Here is a 26702-nt window from a genome sequence, read left to right on the forward strand (position 1 = left end):
CAACAAACCATGCACTGAATGTGCAACATTCTTTGGCGTTTGGGCTTTGGTGATCAATATTTACTGTAAGGCAGAAATGATTCAGTAGTTGCTGATGGAAACTCAGTTTGATGGTGTACTTATTCAGGGAATGTGAGAACAGGGGTGACCCCCTCCTACGGCATACTTTTGGCTGTGCCTTTAACAGCATCTGCCACGAAGGCGACAGAGATGAACAGTGCTATCACTTCCTCTGTGGACCTGCAAGGACACAGAACAACAGCATTAAGTAACCAGAAACCCTCATCAAACCTGCAGACATTCAAAATTCGTGGAATCCAGTCATTTAAGTGTTAAATGCAATTCTCAAAAACACAATTTTGGATATATAGTTACTAGTTCAAGAATCAATAGCACCGAGGTTAGAACTTTGGATACGTTATATATGATTTCCAGTAATTTTAAGTGTGCAGCTATCACACCGACCTTTTGAAGAGCTTCATAAGTAAGCTAACATTGAAGATACCCCCCAAGATGAGGAATAGGCTGCTCCATAAGCCGATGCAGGCATAGAATGCAGGGAAGTCAAGACCATAGTCATCACAGATGCCCCGGATCACTGCAATACCATAGACAAACTTTAGGCCCTTTGCATGACATATCCTTCAAAACTGCTTAATTAGTCAAACTACCAGTTAGTATACCAGTGACTATGATGGATGGATCTGCTAGCATACCACTGATAAAGATGGCGAGTGGAGCTGTGGTCAGAGGGACTACCAGGGGGGACCCCGCCAGCAAAGAGTAGATGACCCCTCCAATGCTCTGACCAATGATGGTCTTTCGCACATCTGTATGGGAGCATATCAGACATTTGCATAACATGGGAAATACTGATATATAAATTACAATACAACTATTTTGTCACATTTTTAAAATGAGAAGTAATGTCGACCACAACAAAGCACTGAGACAAGGGGTGGAGGGCGGGTATCACAGCAAGGAGGGCGGTGGGAAGGGGGGGTGAATGCCCCTACCTCCTCTACTATTAGTTAAGAAGTTAAAAAACAGTTTAAAGAGGCCATTGCTCTTGGACTCACCAATCTCCCCCCGTGTGCTTTCATCATTCAGCGAGCCAAATGCGATGGCTGGCAAGAGGATGGCGATGTACAGGAATATGGCGGTGGTGGTATACTTGAGCAAGGCTCTGTTACTCCCGAGTAAACCTGGAAGGCAAGAGATAGGTCATACCTAAAGTGGGACAGAGTAACAAGACACATTAACTGCATCCTGCATTTCACACAAGATTTATGGAAAGGGCTACGTTAGCAAAGACTAAGTAAATAAGAGAAATACAAAGCGACATGCATAGATACAAAATGTGTAACCGTTTGAAGAGATGTTTATGGACATTTCCTTATTCATAGTTGAGAAAATAACTATTCTTTAAAATGTATCCTTCAATGTGTACTCGGCTTGTAACACACATATTTTGCACACATATTTTGTTAAGAACCACCCGGCAACAGGAGTAATGGTACACAAAATCAACAGTATGATATAAACTTGGTGCATTATCAGTACAGCAGAGAAAAAATAATAATTTCAAAGGAAATTCAGTTAAGTAAAACTGCAAATATAAGAACAATTAGCAACAACTGTAGACCAAAAGCAATGGGTCTGACAGGGCCAGGTCTGAATACCAAAACTTAAGGGATGCTTATTCGCCCATTGTAAAAATAAATATGTAAAATACTGTAAATAAAATTCAGAAACAAGTCTGTATAATAACAATCGTAATGAACTAAATCCCTTGATCTCTACTACTCTACTACCAAGTATGGGCACACATCTGGAGTGATAAACACTGCCCTAAGCACAGTTATTGTTTTTTTTTAAGCTTGATTTGAAATTCCTAGCAAAACCGCCTTAAAAGTCACGAGGAGACTAACTTGCAGGGGCTGTTTTTGCCTTGCTTCAGTCGTACACACACTCCGATGATGTCATCTCAAATGAGTTTCCCACAACACACCCGAGTTCGGTATAACACAACGTCTTGTTCTTATCAGCTGCTCTCTCTCCAATGCTGGTGTAATTTACTGGGAAACCAAACTGTTCCCAAACTGCCAATTATGAGCAACTGTAACCAACATTAGCCATGACCAAATCCCAGCCACAATTAGCATAGTGTTTTCCCTGTTCAACATCTACTTGTAAATTTAGGTTCACCCTATGTCAGGAAATGTATTCATTCATTTTAATGTGCGTTGTGAAACTAAAATGATGTAACTGAATGACACACGACAAATACATGCAACGTTACAGCACTAAGTAGAATCATCCTTTGCGGATACTTTACACTATTACCTATTATTAGTTTATATATACCTTCCTGCCTCTCCCCCCAAGTTCAAGAGCAGCAAGCTTTGTGGCAATAATCTCAGTCTATTTCTCATTTAAAAGAAGGATCCAGAGAATAATGGCAGACAAAAGGCAGATGAACAATAGTTCATCAGCCTAGTGGATACATTTCATTTAATTCAGTATCTTCAGATAGGGTTTTGTATATCATTGTTCAGTTCTATTTAAAAGAGGTTTCTGGAATTCTGGTTTCTAATCTTATTTATAAGTTCACATTTCCAAATGTTATCTACATATAGAAAAACTAACCAAATAACTGCAAATTTGGGTCATTAACTAAATAGGCCTTGGTCACTGGGCAAATTCATTGGTGATTTTGAAAATGGCTGTTTCAGTGACACCCCTGTTCTAACCAATGGAAAAGGAATATTAAATGGCAAAACAGAAAGGTTCAAACTGGCCTTGCCCCTTGTACCTGAATGATATTCTTATCAAAGTGACACATATGGAGATGGAACTCTCCATGGTGCTGAAACTAAGATATCATGACAATATCCAATGGATTCAACATCTCACTCGTATCCGTGCTAAATATCCAGATCCGTGGACCTCATGTTACCAGAAAAATTTCCAGGTAGCTTGAATTCAGTACACTAAACCCTAACGTACTTCTACATATCAGACCATAGCATCTTTTAAGCTGTTAATACTAGCATATTATACATTGCTATATTACAAATCTTGTCATGTCATAAGCATAACTTTGTAACTATAAGCCCACAGGTTGCGTAAACATACTTCCAGCTGATGGCCATTCTTACAGAATGTGCTTCATAGCTACACTGATACATGAAAGATCATCAAGATTCTTCGAGGCAGAATACAAATATGAAATTAGGAGATATGGCCGGTAGGTATACAATCAAAGGGAAGGTCGTTTCAGCAATCAAAAGGTAAATGTGGGTAGTGGGTGAAATGTAATGGAGAGCTCAGAGAGCGGCAGAAAGGAGCACAGTACTGTCCAGTGACAGACAGGAAAGGATGGAGTACAATCGAATGGCAGGGGGAGGAAGCATAGTGTACAATCCAGTGGAGGCCACAGGAAGAACGTACCATCCGTAAAATCTGATGGGTACAGCGGGAGCCGACGACACAAGTCCTCGTAGATTCCACGGCCTGCGCGCAGGAAATCCTTGCACTAGGGACAAGCAGAGAGATAATACAGAGATGGAAACATGAGATCAGGGCAAGGAGGCATCCTGTCAAAATAACCATATGAACGGCTGCACATTGCACTAACCCAAGCTTTCCACAAGTACGACTACTGGCCTCAGCACTATGAAATTCAGACTACTGCATCCAAACTACAGAGCATATTGCTGCTATTAGTGAGCGTTTTCGTAAACTAAAACCGGTAAAACAGAACAACAGATTAATTTTGAACTGGTGCAAAGTTAAATGAGCTGGATTGCGATAAATTCCCCAAAAGTATCAACACAAAACCACAGGTGCCTCTATTTGGTATCAGAACACCCACTCCTCGGGAATTTATGTCTGTCATTAGAAAGCGTTACAATTCAAACGATCGTAACATTGCAGCGTTTGATCCACCAGCTGCTTGGCGGACAGCGTCATCTCCAAGCACAGAAAGGGAAAAGCCCGTTGCAGAAGTGCTTTGTGCCGATATGGGTGTGAGAGTTAATAGTTTATATAGCACCGTTACCTTTGTGTAAACATGTAGGAATGCTTAAAGTAAAGCCCAGTTTCACATTGTTCAGGTGCCTGTCTGTGGAGCCACCCTGGCTCTCTCCCTGTGAAGGCCCTCCAGTGAAGTATTAAACATGATGAAATAATTTACTATTACAAGACTCCGTGTGCGGCCGGCTGCCAGGGCTCCACGCCAGTCTTGGCCAGGGTTTGATAAACAAAGCGTTTGAGAGGAATTACCGTCCAGCTGCTTGCCTTTCCTGACGACGACGATAGTCTGGGGCACAGGAAAAACCAATTTGGTCTCTGTTTTTTCTTGAGAGGGGAGTGTAAATGCAGGGAGGGAGTGACATGCCTGTGAGGGTGGTCTCCAACAAGAGGGAGAGGCATGCAGGCGGATTCAGCGTGACGCGTTATTGAGGGAGCGATGGGATTGGGCACATTCTGAGAATATACCCACATAATTATCATTCGATGGTACAGCATAGTTAGCATGATATTTTTGTAAGTAAGAATTCGCTAACTAAAGAATGAAGCTCATTAAAAGTACCAATGACTCTAGAGAAAAGTTATGGAGTAGTTAGGCTGATCACACACTGTTCAACTTGTCTTGTGAATGCGACTAGTTTTACTCGCTGTTATCTGCTAAAAGCTCTAAGTAAGGAAACATGATACCAGGCTGCCTAATGCAGATGGTCCATGCTTTAAAGGGTCGTGATGCCAGCCAAGGCCTGAGCATGTCCTTTCCATGTGTCCATGTGATATGGACTCACCAATGAGAGTAACGAAAGTAATTAACAGCCAATGACAATCCAGCGTGGCGCATACACGTTTATGTTCTGACGCCAGACTGCTAAAAGTACAAGTGTCCTTTTTCAGAGTCATATTATCTTGGGAGTTTAAGGCAACTAATTCTTAAAAAATAACTTCACTATGATTTACATGCATTATATTAAGGACTAAAAAAAAACTGTGATATTTGCATGACAAACAGAACCATGCGACACAGGGATGGGCATGGAAAACAAGCTTCATGTGGGGTAATGGGCTTACAGAAGCAAGCCAGGTATGGGTTCAAGACAAAAAAAAAAGGAACTGGCATACACGAGATCAAAGCAAACACAGAAAAACCAAATAAACTTGGGCCATGCATCGCGATGACAGGACAGGCATCATGATTACATTACTAGCAATAGGAGGGAAAGAAAGACAAACATTTGCAGATTATGAATGAGTAGATTGAACCAGTACAGCATATCCATTCACCTGACTCCCCCTCGAGATGGCCACACCTCCCCCATCTTAGATAGCATAAGATATTTATTCAAGACAAATGCCATACATAATTTATTTGAGTTCAGGAAAATGAATACATGGGGATGTATTATAAGTGTGCCATCGTTTAAAACTAACTGTTTATCATCACCTGCTATCTCCTGTATTGCAAACTGTACTTTGTGTCTGCATGACACCCCAAGGTGGTTTGTCTCTGCCTGACTCTCCTACATGATCACGGCTCGCTTCTCCTCTACACGGTGCTACCTTGAGTGGCTTGTTGCTGTGGGGATCTGTCTCCTCCTCTTCTACAGCAGCTGGTTTCTGATTGGCTGCAGTGAGCTGGTGCCGCTGATACACAAGCTCTTCCTTGAACTCCTCCTGGGTCTTAGTTTCCAGCAGCTTCTGCCTGAAGGAGATGTCCGAGAACATGGTGGCAAATGTCCGCCCCAATTCCATGGCTGTCTTCGTGCTTTTCTGGCAGCAAAAATGGGGGGGGGGGGGGGGGAGTGAGAGCTGGAGTGAGGAAGCACTGCAAGTCACCCTTTTTCACAACTGAGTACATACAATTGAGCTTTCTTCCTGTTTATCTTTTCATATTTAAGCTTCCCAATCAAGCTCTGATAGTGATAAAATACACACACAGCTAATGTTTATATGCCACAGAAGATTAATGTCTGACAGCATTAAGTTTGCGGTGAGGATCATGTTCTAATGGCTAAATTGCACTCTGAGGCTGGGCAATGATTACCAGTAACAGTAACACTGCAAGCACACATGTAAACAGGCACATCTAATACCACTCTGCAGAATACCATGAAAGCAAATGAAGGTTACCATCTTTTGTGGGGAGAGGATGAGGATGACATAACGGACCTCGCAGCAGTTTTCCCCCCAGTTCTGGGGTCTCTCCAAGCGAGAAATGCAGACGTGTCGTCTTTGGAGGCTTTTCACGTTGCAGCTACGGGGGAGAGAGGTTAGCGGAAAGGGGCTCAACTGGGTAGCAGGCGGAGAGGGTGGCAAATAGCTACAGAGCACACCTCTTATCAGGTTATCATTACCACAAGATTACAACCACTGTATACTGTGAAATGGATTTCACCCGGAGCACCTGCTGCCATGTGACTCACAGGATGCAGAGCCAGGACTGCTGGTACTGGACGCCGGTAGCAGTGGCTGTCACTCCCTGGATGGTCTCCGACAGCAGGTGCACTAGAAGGGTGAGTGGGGGCTGTGAGTGGGGGCTGGACTTCTGTGCTGCTTCTAATCATTGCAGCCATTAGCTGCATTATATTCTTTTCAGTAATAGACCTTTTTTACATTTCTATCGATCCCTCTTTCTCGTTTTGGCAAAATAGAAATGACCACACAGACAGAATTTTATAAATTATAAAATATAAAATTAATATTAATTAATTATCAATAGTAGATTTGATAAAGGAGAGAATGTAAATGCACACCACCTGTCCTTAGCAGGGGGGCACACACTCCCTGTCCTGACACAGCAACTGGACTAAGAGAAACTGGCAGGAGATCTCTGATGGAAGCGGACAAATCCAAAGACGCAGATCATTCCCTGAACATGCAGCATGCATGGTACTTCTAACAGGGCTGTGCCTGCTTATTCTTAGAGCTGAATATTGTCCATGTGCAGTCAGACACCTTTCACAGCTATGCAAACAATCAAAGATTTAAAATAAAATTCAAAACTGTTCATATGAAAGCTTTAAATGGTTATATACAAAGTAAAAGAACAGATATGATACAGTTCCCTGCTTTAGAGGCTTAATGTAGACACTGCTGGGGAAGCTGTCTGCCCCATACTAAGCACCCATGAATCCCTTCTGGGGATTACATTCATCATGTTGCTCAAACTGCAAGAGTAATTCCATAGAGTTTCATAGAACTCATTCATAATACAGCATTCTAAGTATTTCTTACATGACATTCTCCAGCACACATTCTCTGTAACTGATTCTTGCACACAACACTGGAAAGCACATCCTGTAGGATTATAAATGGCCTCTAACACGTATGCCCTAGAGTTGAACCTGTTTACTCCATTCATCATAGTACCCTTCTTATAGATCAAGGGTTTCTTAGACATGCTGCAAATCCACCCAGCCACAAGAGGGCACCCAAAATCACTGTGACGCTGATCTACAGTTGATCCACCGTTACCTTTTTTGCTTACAATACAAACTCCTGTTTTCAGCCCTCCGATAATTATGCTATGGAATGCTACGTTAAACGGATGAATAAAAGTTAGCTGAATGATCTGCTGGCACGATACCTCCAGCATCCTCAGTGAATTTTTTACAGACAGCCCCCACCCCAATCAGTCATGACACCCTGCACTGATTGGCATATTATTGATGTTCCTTCATTTTTAATTCCATCTTGTTTCTCTTTCGGCTCCAAAAAATAGCTTGAAAGGTCCACTTAGGGGGCCCCGTACCCATGTCAGACTAAGGCCTCCAGAGAAGGCCTACTTAGGGGCCCCAAACCCTCCTTAGCCTAGGGCCCTATACCCACGTTAGCCTAGGACCCCATACCCACGTTAGCCTAGGGCCCTTGGAGAAGTTAGTCCACTCCTGGCTACCTTGCAGAACACACCGGACCAGTTTGTTTTTATAATTTGCTTGGATCCAGCTCTGTATTCTGAACTGTCCATTGGCTGCTCTCAGCGAAAGCTCGGTCTGAGAGAACCCCAACCCTAACACTGGGGTTCGTCAGCTACTGTAAACAGTCTGACAGATGTTGTAAGAGATTAAAGTAAGACCATCGATGGGTGAATGGAATATTAAAGCTCATAGTAGTTCATAATAGTTCATAAAATAGTAGTTAATTAAAATATAATATCAAGAATATTACATGCTTTTCTACCAGAACTTTCAATATTGTTTTTCTGTGTCACACAGCAAAAAAAAATAAAAAATCACCAGCATACGGTGACCTAAGCTGTAACTTTGTATTGAACCATGTGTGTCAGATGGGGCCGCTCGCCAGATCCAATAAATCTGATTTCAACAGGTCCACAACAAGGATATCTGTCTGCCTGCTGATTTGAGAAGAGGTGAGCTAATCAAACGTGTGAAATGGAGACACACAAACCTCTATTAGTCCCATCCCACCAGACTGACATCCTCTAAAAGGCGTGAAAAAGTGATCCCGCTTCTGTCCTGGTCTGCTCTCATTCTCACTCCTTGTTCTGTTCCGGTGTGCAATGTCAGCTAAGTCTGAGTGTTTAGAAATTGACCATGCGTGTTCAGAGCAGGAAACTAGTCACCCTCCACTTCTGGTTTAAGATCTGGCAGAAAAGCTAAAAGTATGGTATGTTTTTTGTAAGTTTCCAAGAAAGAAGATTTACAAGATTCTGAGGTGAAACCATAAAGAATGTTTTTTTTTTTGTTTGTTGTTTTGTCAAACAAAAAAATATTTTTTTCACACATATCTGTATATACCTTACCATTATCATAGAAAACAAAGCTTTGAGATTTCTCTGCATGGTAAAACCAAAAAGACATATATTCAATACTTAAGGAATGGAGAAGACGATCCCAAATAGGCAGTAAAGGGGAGCGTAGCAACACTGGTCCATTCTTTTAGCACAGCGCTCATATTGTGCTTTGCGGGAAGCATCGTGATATTTCATTTGCACCAGCATCTGTCCTTCGCGCTGTTTTTTTAATTCCCCGTGGTTTCCGTTAGCCTTTCACAGCGATGACAACGTATTGCCTAGACAGCCTATGACCGAACAGGCTTTTGAAAGGTCATACCAGCACTGTTAACATTCCCTGCACTGCGCATTCTGATGTCATGCAGCCTGACTGCTCTCTCAGGGGTGTGGAGTGACTGGAATCGCTATGGGCAGCACTGAACACCTACAGGGCTGGTAGCCAAGCAGGGCTGTGTGAATCAGAGTGACGGAGGTGTTTTGAAATATGCCTGCTGTTTTTCCGTATTGCTAACACTCTCAAGACCCTGATAGCAAAATAGTTGCCATAGGCAACAGGTTGGTATTGCCTGGAGAGCCAAGTGTCTTCACCAGCTATCTGAGAGAGAGCTGTACTGGGATTGTTCTACCCCTCAGACAGTCAGAGGTGGCTTACAAATTGATTTTGTAGTTTACATTTGCCATAGTTAATAAAATAAATTTACTCCATAAAACATGAATGCTAATACTAATACAGGTACCAAGCAGATTTCACAGAATTTCTTTTCAGAATATACATGCTGAAAGCGTTGTGTAATACGACAGCCAACGTGACTGGGCCCCGCGCAGACTCACCGTTGACCTCCTGGGGTGCGGCATCAGTGAACAGCAGACGCATGACCTCCTCGAAGTTGCAGGCAGGCTCAGTGGCGCGGCTGTCCTGAGCCACGCGGCGCAGCATCCGCCTCAGCACCTCGTCCAGCGAGGCCGCCATCTCGTCCAGCAGGATGCTGGCCTGTGCCAGGAAGCTGTCCAGGTCCCGGTGAGCTCTGACCTCCTCTTCGAAGTTCATCAGCTTTACATACTGCATAACGGATAGATGGAGATCGTGTGTCCGCCGCATGCAGACGACCGTTCTGTATGCTCTCTGAGAGTCTTACCGAGCACGTGCTGAGAATTGTGTGACTGGTGAGTCAGTTTAGAGTGAGCCAGAGACATACTTGACAAACAGCATCTTACTTTTCTCGAAGTGTTCAGCAGCACGCACCCTGAGTCTGAATCTGCGGAGGAAAGAGAAGAACCAAGAAGGCAGGAGGAAAGATCTCCATGACATTCATTTTGAGAAGGCAAGGATTGATACAGAATTGATGTCAGTATAAATTTGGAGAGTAGACTAGAGCACAGACTTGAAGGATATACCAGGCTAGCAGAAACCCATCAAAATTTCTGCACAAACTGCTGTCACAATAAAAAAGGTATATCATCAGTCAGTATGCTACCATTCCTGACATTTATAAACTTAGAGTTAGACTTGGAGCTGCTTAAGTAATGAAACCCATTTTCACACTGGGTGAGAAGTCACATGACTGAAAAACCCATCAGACTAGCACTGACACTAAAACCTTGGGCTCAGTGGAGAGTAGCTTCCAGTCAAACTGAAAGACCTGTAACAGACAGGTCAGCTTTTTCCTTGTGTCAATACTGGTTATAAATAGCTCCATTACACAGGCATCTTGTAGAACAGTGATCTGGGTCCTGCCTCTAACTTCTGTCTGATCAGATAAAGTTGATGGAACAAAAATAGAAGAACAATCGCAATTGTTCTGGAGCTCAAAACAAAAAGTGTTTTTTTGGCAGGCTAAGGCAGTGAACGAGCAATCGAGCGGCTGGCAGACTGGCCTAACGTCTGACTGGGGCGTACGGCCACAGCCGCAGGGAAGTGGGCTCTTCGAATACAATGCCTCATCCTGTAACCATGCTGGCGAATCCAGGAAACCCCACCCCACCCTCGGTCCCCAGACCCAGGGGTGCTGTTTGGTCTGTCCTGCCTTTATCAGGCATGAAGATAGTGAGGGACACAGAGGACCATAGAAACTGAGCTCTGTGAATACAAACACATTAAGCTGGACTAATCTCTATGAATAGGAGGCAGACGTTACTCTCCTCTCCCTCACGATATCCAGGCAACACGTAAATGAAACTACTATTATGCATCAGGAAAAAAATGGAATCAGGAGAGTTCACGTTTTAAACGTTCTTGACAAGAAAATAACATTGGAATTTGAAGTTCACACATCCGTATTTCTAAAGTTGGAGGGGAGCTGCTTGGTGGCATCACTTCAGAAGCGGTTTCATATGAACCTTTCTATACTTGAGAATTTTCGAAGCTACTAGGCTGTATTATAGACTCATATGGTCTATAGGTCAATGAATCATTCAGCAAACATTCTTTTCATGATTTATGAATATGATGAATAGCAGAAACAATAAATGTACTAATTAACTAATGAATATCAGTAGGAAATACAAATGCACAAAGGAAATACTTAGAGACTAATTACACATAATTACATATAATTACTCGAAATTTTCTTCTTATTATTACATAATCGGCTAAATAGCACTCAGAAGCTTTCCATATGAATAAGGTTGAGTTCTATTTGATATTTAGTCTGCAAAAGGATCAAATGTAATGTAAAAAATTACATTTAAAAATTAACATTTATTCCCAAGGATACTGCTTGCTAGGCGTGATGTGGAGGTTCTGCAGTCAAGCAATACATATGCATGCAGCATTAACTGGAGGTGCAAACTGGGCCAAAGCCCAGTTTCATTGGAAGATCCGGCTTACTGGGAGAAGCGGGACGAAACAGACCATGGCAGAGAACCAGTTTGTAATGAAGGGCTCTGCTTGAGAGAAACAAACACTCGGTTTGACCCAGGTATGAAAAGCCCACTAGCAAAAATGCATTCTGCTATGGTGAGAAGCTAATTTGATCTGTTTCAGCCGCATCGCCTACTATTAGATGCAGTTTCATAATGAGAGCAGACTGCCTAGGGTGTCTTAGCCACAGTGTGGGCTCTGCCGCTCTGACCTGCCGGTGGCCTGCCTACTCCTGTCACCACCAGCACTCTGCCCTTCAGAGCCGCTCTCAGCTGTTAGCTTAAATGAAGCACAGGCTCCAGGACGTCACCCGTCTCCAGCAACTGGGGTATGGGGTGCTTACCACTGCAAACCTAAGGCAAGGTGACTATCTACAGAGCTGTCAGCTAAGCATTTAGGCTTTCCTAGCTGTGTTTGTTGTCAATATTTTTTTGTGGCCATCTTTTAGTAAAAAAGGTTGGTAAATACATACACACAGTGTATTTGCCCTGTAAAAATTCTAAGGTTAATTCTCATCTCCTCACCGCTTCTCCTTGTGAAGGTCGCAAAGGGATTAATTATGTAAAGTTAAAGTACAGGTGTGGAAAATACATGTGTGAAAATATAAAGGATAGATCCAGTAACACATTTGCATCTGCATAACACACACAGCATCACATCAACACAGGGACACGTTTCAGCTTGGGTAATGTTCTGCATCTCCATGGTAATGGTCACCAGTGCTGTGCCTACAAATGCCTCAGACCTGCTCTGAGCATTTAACTCAGTGAAGCCAGAGATAATCTACAACGTGGGAATGTTTACTATGCTTGGGAGTGTACTATAAACACAACTCTTAATCATACAATTGCACAGACACTGTATTTGTTCATAACTGGCTACTACAAAATTATATTTAAAAATAAAAAAAATTGATAGCACCCCAAAGCTACACTCCATGTCAGAGTGCAGATAAACTCAATTGACAGTAACTAAATGACATCATACAGACTGAAGGGACCCAGCAGCCATCATCATGGAGGTGAGTGACAATGATGGTGACAGGTTTGTTGGTAGTTGCCTGCAATTTCTGTTTCTGGAGTAATTCAAACACCCATCTTTGGAGATCTGAGGCTACATTGCAAGCCACTGACTCATAATTCCATCCTGCTGTATTTATGTATATTTTATATCTGAGATTTGTTTTGCATGCTGTGCTACATTATATGCTTATCATATATGGAAATGCCAGAACGGTTGTTATGGCCTCCACCCCCACCCCCACCCCCACCCCCCATGCGTGGACTGAAGACAGAAAGGATTTCCAGGAATGCACAGAGTTACACACTGTTCCCTTCGCTCAGTAAGTTTCAGGTGTTTTGTCAGTGAGCTTTTAAACGCTGGTTTATATTTTGTGTCTTAAAGAGAAGACATACCCTTTGTTTAATATATTACAGTCCATTGTTTGTTTCAATTTTGCAGCCTAGCAGCTCTGTCCCACATTTGTGCTCAACTGCCAAGCTATAACGGGACATAATATGGAGAAATTCTCTCTCTCTCTCTCTCATACACACACACACACACGCACACACACATTGTATCTTTGTGAGGACTCTCCATTAATTTCTATGGAACGAACCTTAATCCCAGCAACAACAACCTTAACCCTTACCCAGCCCTAACCTTACCCATAAGAAACCAAACAAAATACAAGCAAAATACAACATAGGTTTTTGGCATTTTTAGTTTTTTGATTGCATTCACAGATTTATATCATGCGGACCTGAAAAACACCCCCCGCAAATTTAAAGGTAACATTTGGTCCCCACAATGTGATAAATACAAACATGCACACACAGTGAAGACTTTACACATTCTCCAAAACATATATACGCAGTATAGCCTGTAGAAAGGTGGAGTAGGAGCTTTGTAAATGTGTATTAAATATTTAAAATACAGCAGTCATATTTCAGTTTCATCCACCAACCCACCTGGGCTCCCAGGCTGGACCTGACTATAGCAGTGGATGTTGTCCCCGCAGACGATGGGCGACTCCAGTCCTTCCTCCTTGCCCTCACAGCCATCCTCCTGGTCCCCCTGATGAAGCTCTGGGGGGGTCAACACAGATGGTGGGTCAGTCCTGACACAGGTGCTGCATTTTATCCAGTGTGCTCCTTTTAAGAAAACCCACATTCACACTCTCCTAAATTTTTTTATATGACAACAATCACTATAAGATTTTAACACATATTATGTTCAACAAGCTTCAATTCAATCTTGAATTCAAGTCCAAATTCATTCAAATAAAAAAGCTAAATGTTTCTGAAAGGTTGCAGAACTCAAACTGAAGGCTGAAAAGCTTTAGCTAGGTTTTACAAATGTTTGCAAAGGGCTGTTACTCTGTGATTCTGGATTAGAATAATACATCTCATATAAATATGGAAATATCCCCATTTAACTTCATAATTGGATAACATACTTTATAATTTTTCTTTATTTAAATGGAGTTGGAAGGTATGTATCCATCACATTTATGATCATATTCCAGTAGCCCAGGCTATTCATGCTGACTGTCAGGCAAACTCTGAAGAAGACAGATTTCCCCCACTCTGCAAAGGCATTTGGTGTCACATTAACAAATACATGTGGCCCCACAGAACACGACAACTGTATGAGGCTTCAAAACTTAGCTTCAGAATTTGCATATCAATCTGAATTTCACTACATTTCGACAGCTTTGTTAAAATGGAAATGTCAAGAAAACAGATATCTTTTAAACACCACTGCTGAAATGCTATAAAAGGAGAAGCGTTTTGTGTACTGACGTGATTATTTTACTTCTTACTGGCCTTTGTTTTTTTGTCTACAATACTTGGCTTCAGTTCAAAGCAGTCCATAAACTACGAAAGCGCGCACCACATCATTCTGACAGTTGTACTGTTTTAGTCAATTTTCAGGTGGAGTATTCTTTTTTTAGACTCCAAGTAAATCGACAGGCTTTGCCAGCAGTTGTCTGTCTTTAGAAAATCCTGCTGCGTTTTTAGTCTATCTGCTAATAAATTGTGTTTTGCTGAAGGTGAAGAAGGCTCCAGTACCTGATCTGAAAAAGCAAACAATGCACTCAAGAATCAGTGTTTGGCCATGTGATCATTATAAGCAGGTCCTGCTTGATATCCCGAAGGGAATTTTAAAAGCCTTTGTCTGCCTATTATACTTATTTCAAATCTATCTTACATGAAACCAATTATATTCTATCTCTAGCTATACCCATCAAGTCACAAAAGAGCCTTAATATTGTAATACAATCATTTTTGCCAAGTTACAATAAGGATGCTATAGCAAAATGCAGCAATTGAAATAAATGGATGTGTTGTGAAATAGTCTTGTCTTTCCAGTCTAAACAGTCCTTTTAAATCAAGGCCATTCAACATTTTTTTTCCAGTCACATTAATCTTGTTTGCTCAGCTCTAAATTGCTCTGGATTCTAACATTTTTTGGAAATCTGCATTAAGCTAGACAATGTTAGTTTGAAGTTTTTTCAAGCAACATAATCAACCCCATGTACTACTGCTGGATTTAAAAACTACTGAAGAAACAGTAAATCGATGAGAACAGAAATGAAATTAACAAACCATTGACTTTGGATCTAGTGTACAATCATTTACATGTTAAATGGAATGATAAAAGGAAACATATGGGTGTTTAGCAATCATGTCTTCCTACATGTCTGCTGAAACTTCACGGGATGCAGAATGCCTTGAAATCCTTGGCTGAGTCAGTTATGAATCGGTCAACATGTCATGTTTCTCATTAGCTTCTGAGGTTAGGCATTTTAAAAGTGCGTTTCGTCTTACGGGCGTGTCATTGTTTTAGGAGAGTCGGTGCCGAGGGGTGCTGTTGATGATCTGCAAACCTTTATTTTTGCTGGATGTCCTTTTTGCTCTTTTTCACCTTAGTCTTAAGTACAGTTCTGGTGATGTAACTTTATGGCCATCCCCCTCTCATGGCCAGAAAACCGAGTAGGGCAATATAAGGTTGAATGAAGCTCAATTTAATGCTACAGGCAAAGGAGAATCCTTGTCCTTAGCAATTTATTAATGTAAAAGCAAATGCTTGCATGGACTTACCCGACGCAAAAATATGTATCTTAAAAACATTTTTATATAAACAAGATGAGTCAACAGGAAAAGTGAAACATTCTGAAGCTATACAACAGGTGATTTTGAAAAAAGTGCAAAGTTTTTAAGAATAGGACCTCTTTGCAGTTAATGGAGTTTTACTTCAGTTTATGTGAGATCATCAAATGTACAGTACTGTATATGCAAAATGTTTATAGTACATTTTGATAAAGAAACTATTATGTGCACGGAAATTAGAAGCATAGCCATACATCCATTCCAATGTCTTCAAACACTCCGCACAAGATGCCAGTCCATTCCAGGGCAAACACACATGTCATGAGCATGTTCACAAACTAATGACAATTTAGAAATACCAGCTAGCCTAACTGTCTACTTAAACCTTGGCATCCTGTTCAAGTTGTACCCAAGCCTTATGCCTTGTGCTGTCTGGGATAGACTGGGATGCCACCCTATGACCATCACCTGGATAAAGTAGATGGAAGATGGATGGATGGATGAATGGATTTTTAAATAAATAATCACTTTTAAATGCCAAAATTATGTATTTAAAGCAAACATGGTAGATTCATATAATAAATCATTTTCAAATTAGAATTTCACAATTGTCAATTTTATTCAGCTACGAGATACGTTGAACACACCAGAAAATTACACAACTGGAGATTCACAGTCTCACTACTGTGCATACAATGGATGACCAGAAGTTAATAACCTAACCATTAGTAGATAGATGGAAGCAGGGAAAACAACTGCATGGTTCTATGTAACATCAATGGACTTTGTATCAAATCCAAACCGGCTGTGTTCTGGTTGTCCTCAAGGGGGCGCTAGGGAAAATTCTATGTTGAAGGTTATGTGACTGCACAGAGATTCTGCAAATGCCCCCATACATAACCTCCAATACATAGCGGTGCTTGATTTTAGTTTAAAAATATAACTTGCTTCAAATGATTACTAATAATCTAATTACGTATCCAACTAATATCAAAGCCAGGCAGATTCACGATAAGACAAACCATATTAATGAGTGATATTTTACACATAATGCTTCATGAATTCAAATAACCCACTGGTATATAAATAATACAAATATGAGCAAATGACACTATCAAACAAATCAAGCATTGATACTAAACACTGTTTATTATGTAATTTGATACTATAATCAAGCCTTACTGATTTTTTTTTATTATGCTCACAACAGAAGGTTTCGTAATTCCGTGATTCTGCTTCTCTGATTTGATCTGAATCAGTGTATTTGGTTAATAGCATTTACAGTATGCAAAGTATAGTACTGCATATACCATATATTGTATTCATAATCCATCCAGAGGGGCAGCATGGTGGTGCAGTGGTTAGCACTGTTGCCTCACACCTCTGGGACCCAGGTTCGAGTATCCGCCTGGGTTACATGTGTGTTTGCATGTTCTCCCCATGTCGTCGTGGGGTTTCATCCAGATACTCCGGTTTCCCCCCACAGTCCAAAAACATGCTGAGGCTAATTGGAGTTGCTAAATTGCCCATAGGTGTGCATGTGTGAGTGCATAGTGTGTGAGTGTGCCCTGTGATGGGCTGGCCCCCCATCCTGGGTTGTTCCCTGCCTCGTGCCCATTGCTTCCAGGGTAGACTCCGGACCCCCCGCGACCCAGTAGGATAAGCGGTTTGGAAAATGGATGGATGGATAATCTATCCATTCATTTTCCATAATTGCCTATATAACAGTGGATAACAGTAGTATTTATTAATAGCTATTAAATTCCATCTTGATATACAACAAACAATATACATGAACAGCAAAAGTCCCCAGTGACCTAATAAGCCTTCATAATTTACTTCAGTGCAGTGGCGGCTGGTGAACAAAAATCTTGGTGGGGCTGATGTACCAATAGATTTCCCTCCCTAGTCCAGTATAAGCGTTCAAATAAACAGTGAGAAAATGACAACAATTTCACAATCATAATTTAATTTCCTTAGTTGGCTGGGTGATATTTATTTCAGGCTTGTCGGGTCCCAGCTCCTTAACATGGATTTTTTCCACCATCGTCCTTTTCGCAAAAGGGTAATTCAATAACGATCTCACCGAACTTGCTGGAAGCTGCCCCTCAACTGTCGTCGACGCCATCATCTCTCTTTGACTGACTGACTGACTGACCTGAGAGCAATCCAAAACTTTCCCGCAATTTCTGTAGCAGGGGCGAAATTTCCAGCGCTCCAAAACCATTTAATTCGGCGATGCTGACAGGCGAAATCTTTATTATATTCACCTAGCAACTGTACATGATTGGCTATTTCGCTGCACTTCTGGGGCGCTTTGATGAGCACCCAATAAGAGAAATGATTGGCTGAAATCTGTTGGTGGAAATTCACTGTTGAAGGAGAGTCAGTTGGTGGAAATGTTGTTTGAATAATTCAGATTGCATGTAGGTACACACTATTGAGTAAAACTGACATATATATATATATATATATATACACATATATACACATATATATATATATACACATATATACACATATATATATATATACACATATATACACATATATATATATATACACATATACACATATACACATATACACATATATACACATATACACATATATACACATATATACACATATATACACATATACACATATATACACATATATACACATATACACATATATATATATATATATATATATATATATATATATATATATATATATATATATATATATATATATATATATATATATATATATATATCATATTTATTTTTATATATTTTATACCCCCCCCACATCTGGCAGGGCGGCGCCCAAGCGTCCCCTATGGGCCAGCCGCCACTGCTTCAGTGATAGATACTCTTTGCCTCCTACTCTACAGCTAGGATGTAATATAGGTACAAATGGCACAACTACACCTGTGCATAGTCCAACTTACAGGTAAAACTGATGCTGTTAGCCATTGCTAATAAGTGTCACTGTGCATGTGAACCAACACTCTCTTTATATGAAGTGGATACTGTAGCCCACTACTGAGCCGGCAGCCATAAGCTAAAAACTGGATGGATTAAGTGTGATACAAGATTTTCATTGTTCTTATGTATTGGAGTTCTTAGTTAATCTACTAACAATACTGAAATATAATAAGCATCCCAGCCAACAGGAAGCATTCCCAGAACTTTAGTTAACGCTATGTGAAGGTCGTCTCAGAGCTGGCAGAGGACATTCCTACTGTAATGTTAATTGGATGTTGTTTCCATGTTACATTTTAACAAAGGTTCTATCAGTGTTAGCACAATAGCATTCTTATACGAACATCTTTTTAGTGTAATTAATGTTGAAACAGATTATGATAAAATTTATACAAGTACTACATGTGTACACTGTAAATAAACCAGCCAGCCCAGAACCCATGACCTTCCAGGTGTAAAACCACAGTGCTATCTGCTGCCCTACTATGCCCTTCATTTGTACGTATGTTATTATTCTTAGTTGTAGGATTAGCTGCATAATCCAAAGACAGGACACTTTTAATGCATCCATACCTTAATCGTAATGTTCAGTAACTGTTCCTAGAACTAAAAATTGTTCTGTTTCACTGCATAAGTAATCAAGCAAATAAGATAATGCTGTTTGACCACCTACAGCAAAGTAAAACAGCTTCTGATGTTTTTTCAAGGAGCAGCCATAAAAATGAGTGCAGAATGAGACGGCAATAAGGGAATGAACACAGCGTGCCTTACATACCCATTTCCTGAAAAAAGTATCCATTCTTGGACATCCCTGAAGGTGGAGCCTCTGTGACAAAGAAGATAAGAAGAGTGGTTTTGCAGAGCCAGGCAGCAGAGCTTGTGGCTCTGAGTAGGAATTAGAACTCAGGACACTGAAGTGAGTTAAAGAAACAATGAGGATACATGAACAAACAATGGCCGGCGGTGTGCTGTCTACCGAGAAACGACACTCTCTGATCCCACCCTCAAGTTTTGCTCAAGGTCAAACAACGAATTGATATTGTCTCTCCCAGCAACCATGCTTTCAGCCATTATGGCAAAAAGTTTCACAACCCAAAAAACTCCAAAGCCAAACATAACCATCGCTGATTACGCGTTCAGAGCATTTCATGCCTTCATTGCAACTGTAGCATTTACATTGTTTGTATTTAGCAGATGCTTTGGTCCTAAACGACGTACAAAAGAGGCAAATAGCACATTAGAGACTTATTTGCTGTGAAGGAGTGGACTAGGCATTAGTTCAGCTATGCTGTGCTTCCAACGAATACCCAGGTACAAGTATAGGCAATACTGGAGCAAGAAGTAACACAAAAGAAATACAGGCATCTCTCATCCTATCTAAGCAAATTCAAGATACATAGAACAACTCAAAAAGGTGGCATACTGTATGCCTGGAAGTAAATTTCCACACACACGCTACGGAACATATTAAGTAAATATAAACATATATATAGCTACTATCTATTAGGCTTACATTTTTTGCCTGTGTTGTGCAAAAAATTAATTGATCGTGTGGTCTATTATTAAGCAGCAAGCAAAATAAATAGAGTACTATTGTAAGAACAACATGCTTAAAGCGGTATTGTTCATTCTTAGGCCCAATGATGTAAAAATTACAATACATTCAGAAACAGAGTTAGGACAACAACAAATGTCTATTTGCAACACAACTCTTTGCTCTTTGCCACCACTGACAGTCTATCACAGACAGTTCTCTCATGAGGACCTCCTTCCACCTTGACAGGTGAAACAGGTGGTGCTGACAGATCATCAGCATGTGAAAACTGTAGACTGGAGCTGCTGAATAATAGAGAATTTCTCTCATTGCCATTAACCCAAGAGAAGAGCACTTACTTTGGGTCTGGTGAATACTCCTCTGATATTTTTCATTATTTAATTTATTTAATTAATCAAAGAATGGATTTCCAGTTAAGTCTTCAAAGATTTACTCTTCGGAGACAGACATTGTGCAAATCAGACATTTCCTATTTCAATGTTTTTCACGGCCATCACAGCCCTCTTAGAACTAAATATATCCAAACAGCTGTGCAGTGGACATCTAGTTCCATCCATCCATCCATCCTGTCACTTCTCGAGTCAGATCATGGGGACAGCAATCAAAGCAGGGATTCCCAGACCTCCCTTTAACCAGACACATCCTCTAGCTCCACCAGAGGGATACCAAGGCGTTCCCAAGCTAGCCAAGACATGTGTGTATGAGAGTGTCCTGGGTTTTCCCCTGGGTATCCTCCCAGTTGGACATGCCCAAAGCACCTCCCCAGGGAGCCATCCAGAAGGCATCCTAGACAGATGCCCGAACCACCTCAACTGGCTCCTTTCGATGCAATGGAGGAGCGGCTCTACTTTGAACTCCTCCTCAATGTCTGAGCTCCTCACCATATGTCTAAGACTGAACTTAAACACCCTGAGCAGGAAACTCATGTCTGCCGGTTTTATCCAAACCTCCCCAGTGAATACTGCAGGTCACAGCCTGATGAAGCCAACAGGACCACATCATCTGCAAAAAGCAAAGACACAATCTTGAGGTCACCGAACCGGACCCCCTCTACCCCATGGCAATGCCTAGAAATTCAATCTATAAAAGTTACAGTATGAACAGAATCAGTGACAAAGGGCAGGGCTGGTTGAGTGTGATTAACTGCTGGTGATGCGAATAAAACTCTTAATCCATTTATACAGGGACCTGATGGCCTGCAACAGCAGACCCTGTACCCCATACTCCTAAAGCATCCCCAAAGGACCCCCCCAAGGGACATGATCGTATGTCTTTTCCAAGTCCACAAAACACAAGTAGACTGGTTGAGCAAACTCCCATGAACCCTCCAGTGTCCTTGTGAAGGTGAAGAGCAGGTTCAGCATTCTGAAATAAGGACAGAATCTGCATTATTCCCCCTGGATCCAAGGTTTGACCAACGGGTGGACCCTCGTCTACTGTACCCCGGCATAGGCCTTATTAAGGAGGCTGAAGAGTGTGATCCTTGAAGTCAAAGGAAGGCCACCCTCTCGTTCACTGGGGTAAACACTCCAATGTGCTGCCACCAAGCCAGGCGGCTACTAGTCGACCCACACCTCCCCAGCACCTCCCACCACAGGCAACTCCAAAGTGTTTCTAGTTCCTGACAAACAAAATGAATAATAAAAAAAAATACTTTACATCTACAATTATTTCATTACTACGTTTTGCTTCTTTATTTTAAAGAATTACAAATTGTAGCCATTTCCTGGGAGTCATTAAATCTTTCTTGACATGTGACACTGATCTGCTTGACAGCTGATACTTTAGCCTTTAGCAGCTAGTTAGCACTGTCTGGTTTGTTAAATCTTAATAGCTAGCCAAAAAACATTATCTAAATACATTAATGCAGTTCTGTGATATACTGGATACATCTCTTTCACCTTGGCAGACTGTAGTGTATAGTGAAGATTGGCTGTCCAAACACACACAGACTCACAAGCACATGTATACATCTTGTCTAATACAGTACCACTTCCCTGTTTCAGAATCTATGTTTACAATCTATTCTCTGATGGTGCAGAAATCGGGGAAGTGATAAATAGTCTTTGTTACTACATGTGTTCTGCAGCAGCCTTATTTGAGCATTATGAAGACTAGGAACTTCCCAGCCAATACTTGGGTCACGCTTCACATTAACTGCACCTATATAATGCCGTTATAAAACAGGTGTAAAACATTCAGGCCACCTTCATAATGTATAAAGACTGCATAGAACATTCATAAGCAACATGTAAGCATACCTTAAGATTCTATTCTTAACATACCTAAATGTTATCATACATTAATAACTAATATATGATGATAACAAACATTATAATCATTTGAAGTTGTTACGAAGGTGCAGTTAATGTCAAGCATTATCAATTATTGTACGATATTGATTTACAAGTTCTTTCAGACCTTGTACTTGCAGGTACATAGTTACACAGATACTGCTAAAGATTTCTAATGAACACTTCAGTCTAGAATTTAGAGCTTCATAAGTATTAGACCACTTTCTCCATCTGTTAGACGCAACAATCATGTCTGTGTGTGATAACTGCTCTGCTTTCCTGCTTCTCTTTAGTACTAGTTTCACGCTGCAAGGTTGCCCTTAAAGAGCCAGACCCCCTTTCGTTTAGCAGCCAGCAGGTCTTGCACATCTGTCCAGCTTGTTATAGCCACCGTATCAAGCCAAGGAGACACACGACTCGAGCGCAGCCAGTGTGATATGAAGGAGCTGCGTCCGTTTTGTTAGCTTGGGCCTCATAAATTTAATAAAAGGCACTAATTGGGGGAAATGCACTGAAATACAATCTGAAGCTCCGTTGCGCAATCCCAAGCACAGAAGCTACACATCTTATTTATTATTACAAATTACAAAAGTAACCTTCTAGAATCAACCATTTTACATTAAGTAAACCCTCATATTTTGTTTCTAAAGACCTATCGTTGCATCCCCAGCCTCCAGTCAGCACACTCAGGGACCACACACCCCCAAACCACGCCCTGTTTCACCTGAATACATGAGACATCTTTAATTAGTCTAAGGAAGACATACAGGAGCTCCCAGGACCACAGCCTTTGCGAGGTACTGAGCTTGCTCCTTTCTGAACCATGTCTAGTCTTTTGATGGTCTTTTTACTCTGGATTCTTGGATCACTCTTGGCACGCGTTGTTCTGCATCTCGATTCATTAGGCACATTTTGGCACCTGGATATCTGACCTTGAACAGTACAAGTAAGAAAAGGGAAGCTCACTGTTCAGTCCCATAAAAATAAGGGACAATGCTCACTATTTTTTCAAAATAACAGGATAAAAGGGGATGTTCTTTTTCAGAATAAAGCAGACTGGTGGACAAGTAGAAAAAATAACACTGGGTATGATTACTGTGCACTGGATGGCCTCCATTTGTTATGAAATCACATCTCAAACTATATGTTGGTCAGCTTCATCTGGAAATTCTTGACCTTATTGTTAGCTGTTTTTAATAAAATTCAGTTTGAAATGCAAAAAAAAAAGACTGCATGCTCATCAATCATGCTACTTTTCTAACATTGTATTTCCTTTTATCAAACCAATCACCAAATTAATAGATGCATTTTTTTTTGCCCTTTATAGTCTCTGAACTGGAGTGTGGAGCACAACTTTGATCCAGAGCCTCACTCCACCTGTGTGACAAACATTTTGCTTATTATAATGAAATGTTTTCCAGTGGGTTACAACAAATACTAAACTACAATCTTGTTACTGAGCTGACACTGCTGTGAAAGCAGCCAATGCGCAATTACAGATAATCACCGTATGTCTACAGGGAACAAAAGTATACATTTGATTTCTGCAGCTATATAATGCAGGTCAAGGTTCATCTAAAGCAATTCAAGTGTTCCACATAAATTATAGTATCAGGCCAGTAGTAGCAGCAAGTATCTGTACTGTTTGAAGCCTTTGCCTGGCTGGCAAGTGTTGGTTAGCAGCTGGTTTAGCATTGTCTTGTGATCTGTATTTTTGGTTATAGGTAATTTCTGGTATGCTAAGGCCCTCGCTCTTTGTTGATGTGTATGCAAGTATTTAGAATAACCTTTAGATCTGCTGAGTGTCAGGCTTCTTCTTATGTTGCACTTACAGGCCTTTGATTAGTCTTATTAGGTTCTTTGTTAATAGTTGTTGTGTAGTTGTGTAGCTGTTGTGTAGTTGTGCACCTGGTCAATCACTGGAGGCTCAGCCTAGCCGAACTCATGCTTAGCTGAGTCCTGCACATGTGCTATTTGCCTTACTTGTACATTGCTTCAGACAAAAGTGTGTGCTAAATATTTTAAATGTAAAAATGTAGTAGTGAAATTCAGTACAGAGATTTCATTTGGGAAGAAATTCTTCAAAGAAGAGCTTACTTGTAACCACCTGGCGAGACTATAAATAGGGTGGGTCAGAAGACGCCGTTCTAGACACAAGCAGCCATGTCCTCAGTGCAAGTGGAGTTGCCAGTGAACAGGAAGCCTGCGAGTGCACTTCTGATGCCTGCTTCTTTTTTTCATGAAGACCACAAGCAGCCTTTGCAAATCTGCTGTTCTGCATTTCAAGGGTGAAGCGTAACGGTTCGGTGACTGAAACTGCAGTAAGCTACTGCCCTGACTTGCTGCATTTCCTTTCTGTAAACACCTTCGTGCCGTTGGGTTCTGCTAGTGCATGCAATCCTCTGTTATCAGCCATGCTAGGAGACGAGCTCGCAGAGTAAACCATCCTGCGTTTGCACATTTCATCATTATTTCAGGACTTCTCAAAAGGTTACACCTGATTATAATGAGACTGGAAGACAGATCACATCATAACTAAAACAAATCACAACCATAACCCTTGAATTTCCGTCTTCTCAGAATATCACTGCATGCCATCAGCACACCTTCTTTCCGGATTGGTAATGATCAGCAGACTAAGTGTGAAAACAAGCAAGCATGTTGCTCATGTTCATAAACCAAAATGTGCAGATCATGCCTCACAATAATACACACTGGTGCAGATGGTAGCTGGACCTCAGTACACAGCCTTTCCTGTATCCACTTAACACTGTTCAGCCTAAAGGAGACATACAAATAAAAGTCTAAAGCCTTTAAACGTTATACACTTATGAGGCTGAATTTATCAACCATGTTCTTTGGAACAAGCACAGGATACATCTCAACCAGGCACCAAGATTAAACCTCAGTCTGTACCATTTAAGAAAACTGAGTAGTAATTATGACTACTGACATCTTCAGTGACCTTGTAGGTTAAGTACCTAATGACTGTTACAGCTCACCAGTGTCCAAGTATGGTGCCAATATGATTGCAACCACTTCCTCGGCGTTCTCTGACCCACAACTAAAAAGAACGCACCATTAAAAACACCAGCACATGCCCACTTCCTGTTTTGTACATGCATGAGCCTTCATTTCAGCTGAAAGTGAAAAGGTGATGTGTGATAAGTGCAGTCAGGTTTTAATGGCTATACATGCAGAACCACATGCATGTATGATCTATAAAAGGGAAAATATAAAATACCATGCATGTTGTATGTTGTTTTAGTGTACTCATCTACTCTATGTACTCCACCGAGATGCATGGAAATAAACCAGTATTTTAAGCAGAAAGCTATTTAGTAATACACTAGTTCACATGAAAGGGAATAAAATTATATTCATAAAATTAATAATAAATAATTAAATGATCTCATTACTGATGTCTCAGACGTGCGTTTAATTCCCAGTTCAAGTCATCAAATTTTTACTCTTCCCGCCATTTTCCAGCCAATCATCAGCTATGGATGGGTGTGGCGCCCATAACAAGCAGCATTAGTTATTATGCAGTACAGCAGCTGTCAATTATAGCTGTTGGCGCTGCAGTACTGATCCACGAGAGGGCACAACCATGCCATATCTTTGGACTGTGAGAGGAAGCCAGAGCACTCCGAGGCAGCCTACACAACAGGGGAAGCACATGCACATCACGCAGACAGAGGGCAGGGCTGAGCTTCAAACCTGCAACCCTAGAGGTGCACCACCCTCTGGGCCAGACTGCCAGCTTTGTGTTCAAGTATCATTTTCTAAATGTTCCAATCACAGCTTTCTGACAATGATTCCTAGGATTATGCCTGCCACCCAGGTAGAATAAACATGTCTGACATTCTTGACCCATAAGATGAAAGTAAAGCATGGTCCTGGCAGAATGGCTTATGGGCACGTTAAACAAATCAACGGGGAGTGCTCGTCTGATCCATAACATCTCTACGGGCTGTTTGCCGATGAGCATTCTGAGAAATGCTAAGGAGGAGGGATGTACAGACCCGAAGTATGTGGACAAACCTCCTCTCCCCAGACTTCTGTTCCAACTAGGCTGCCTTCTGCTGTTCCCCTCTTAACCGCTGTTGGGGAATCCTGCTAAT

At 41.2% G+C, this 26702-nt stretch overlaps 1 protein-coding gene across 8 annotated transcripts in view; it reads right to left on the minus strand.

Moving 5' to 3' along the window:
* slc4a11 (solute carrier family 4 member 11) overlaps nucleotides 1-26702 on the minus strand; it is a 45306-nt gene that overhangs the window by 5772 nt on the left and 12832 nt on the right. For 5 of the 8 annotated variants that reach the window (XM_048970257.1, XM_048970263.1, XM_048970258.1 and 2 more), the window contains 12 exons: nucleotides 19505-19555; nucleotides 13613-13729; nucleotides 9998-10038; nucleotides 9614-9842; nucleotides 6453-6534; nucleotides 6160-6283; nucleotides 5590-5799; nucleotides 3454-3538; nucleotides 1080-1205; nucleotides 717-830; nucleotides 466-598; nucleotides 167-240 (listed from right to left, as the gene is read on the minus strand). In XM_048970257.1, coding sequence (XP_048826214.1) covers nucleotides 167-240; nucleotides 466-598; nucleotides 717-830; nucleotides 1080-1205; nucleotides 3454-3538; nucleotides 5590-5799; nucleotides 6160-6283; nucleotides 6453-6534; nucleotides 9614-9842; nucleotides 9998-10038; nucleotides 13613-13729; nucleotides 19505-19555 — 1386 coding nt within the window. Of the gene's footprint in view, nucleotides 1-166; nucleotides 241-465; nucleotides 599-716; nucleotides 831-1079; nucleotides 1206-3453; nucleotides 3539-5589; nucleotides 5800-6159; nucleotides 6284-6452; nucleotides 6535-9613; nucleotides 10039-13612; nucleotides 13730-19504; nucleotides 19556-26702 lie in introns of all 8 variants that reach the window. The other 3 variants (XM_048970259.1, XM_048970260.1, XM_048970264.1) reach the window with 2 other exon arrangements.

This window comes from Brienomyrus brachyistius, chromosome 12 (genome assembly GCF_023856365.1).
Source record: "Brienomyrus brachyistius isolate T26 chromosome 12, BBRACH_0.4, whole genome shotgun sequence".
Classification (NCBI taxonomy): domain Eukaryota; kingdom Metazoa; phylum Chordata; class Actinopteri; order Osteoglossiformes; family Mormyridae; genus Brienomyrus; species Brienomyrus brachyistius.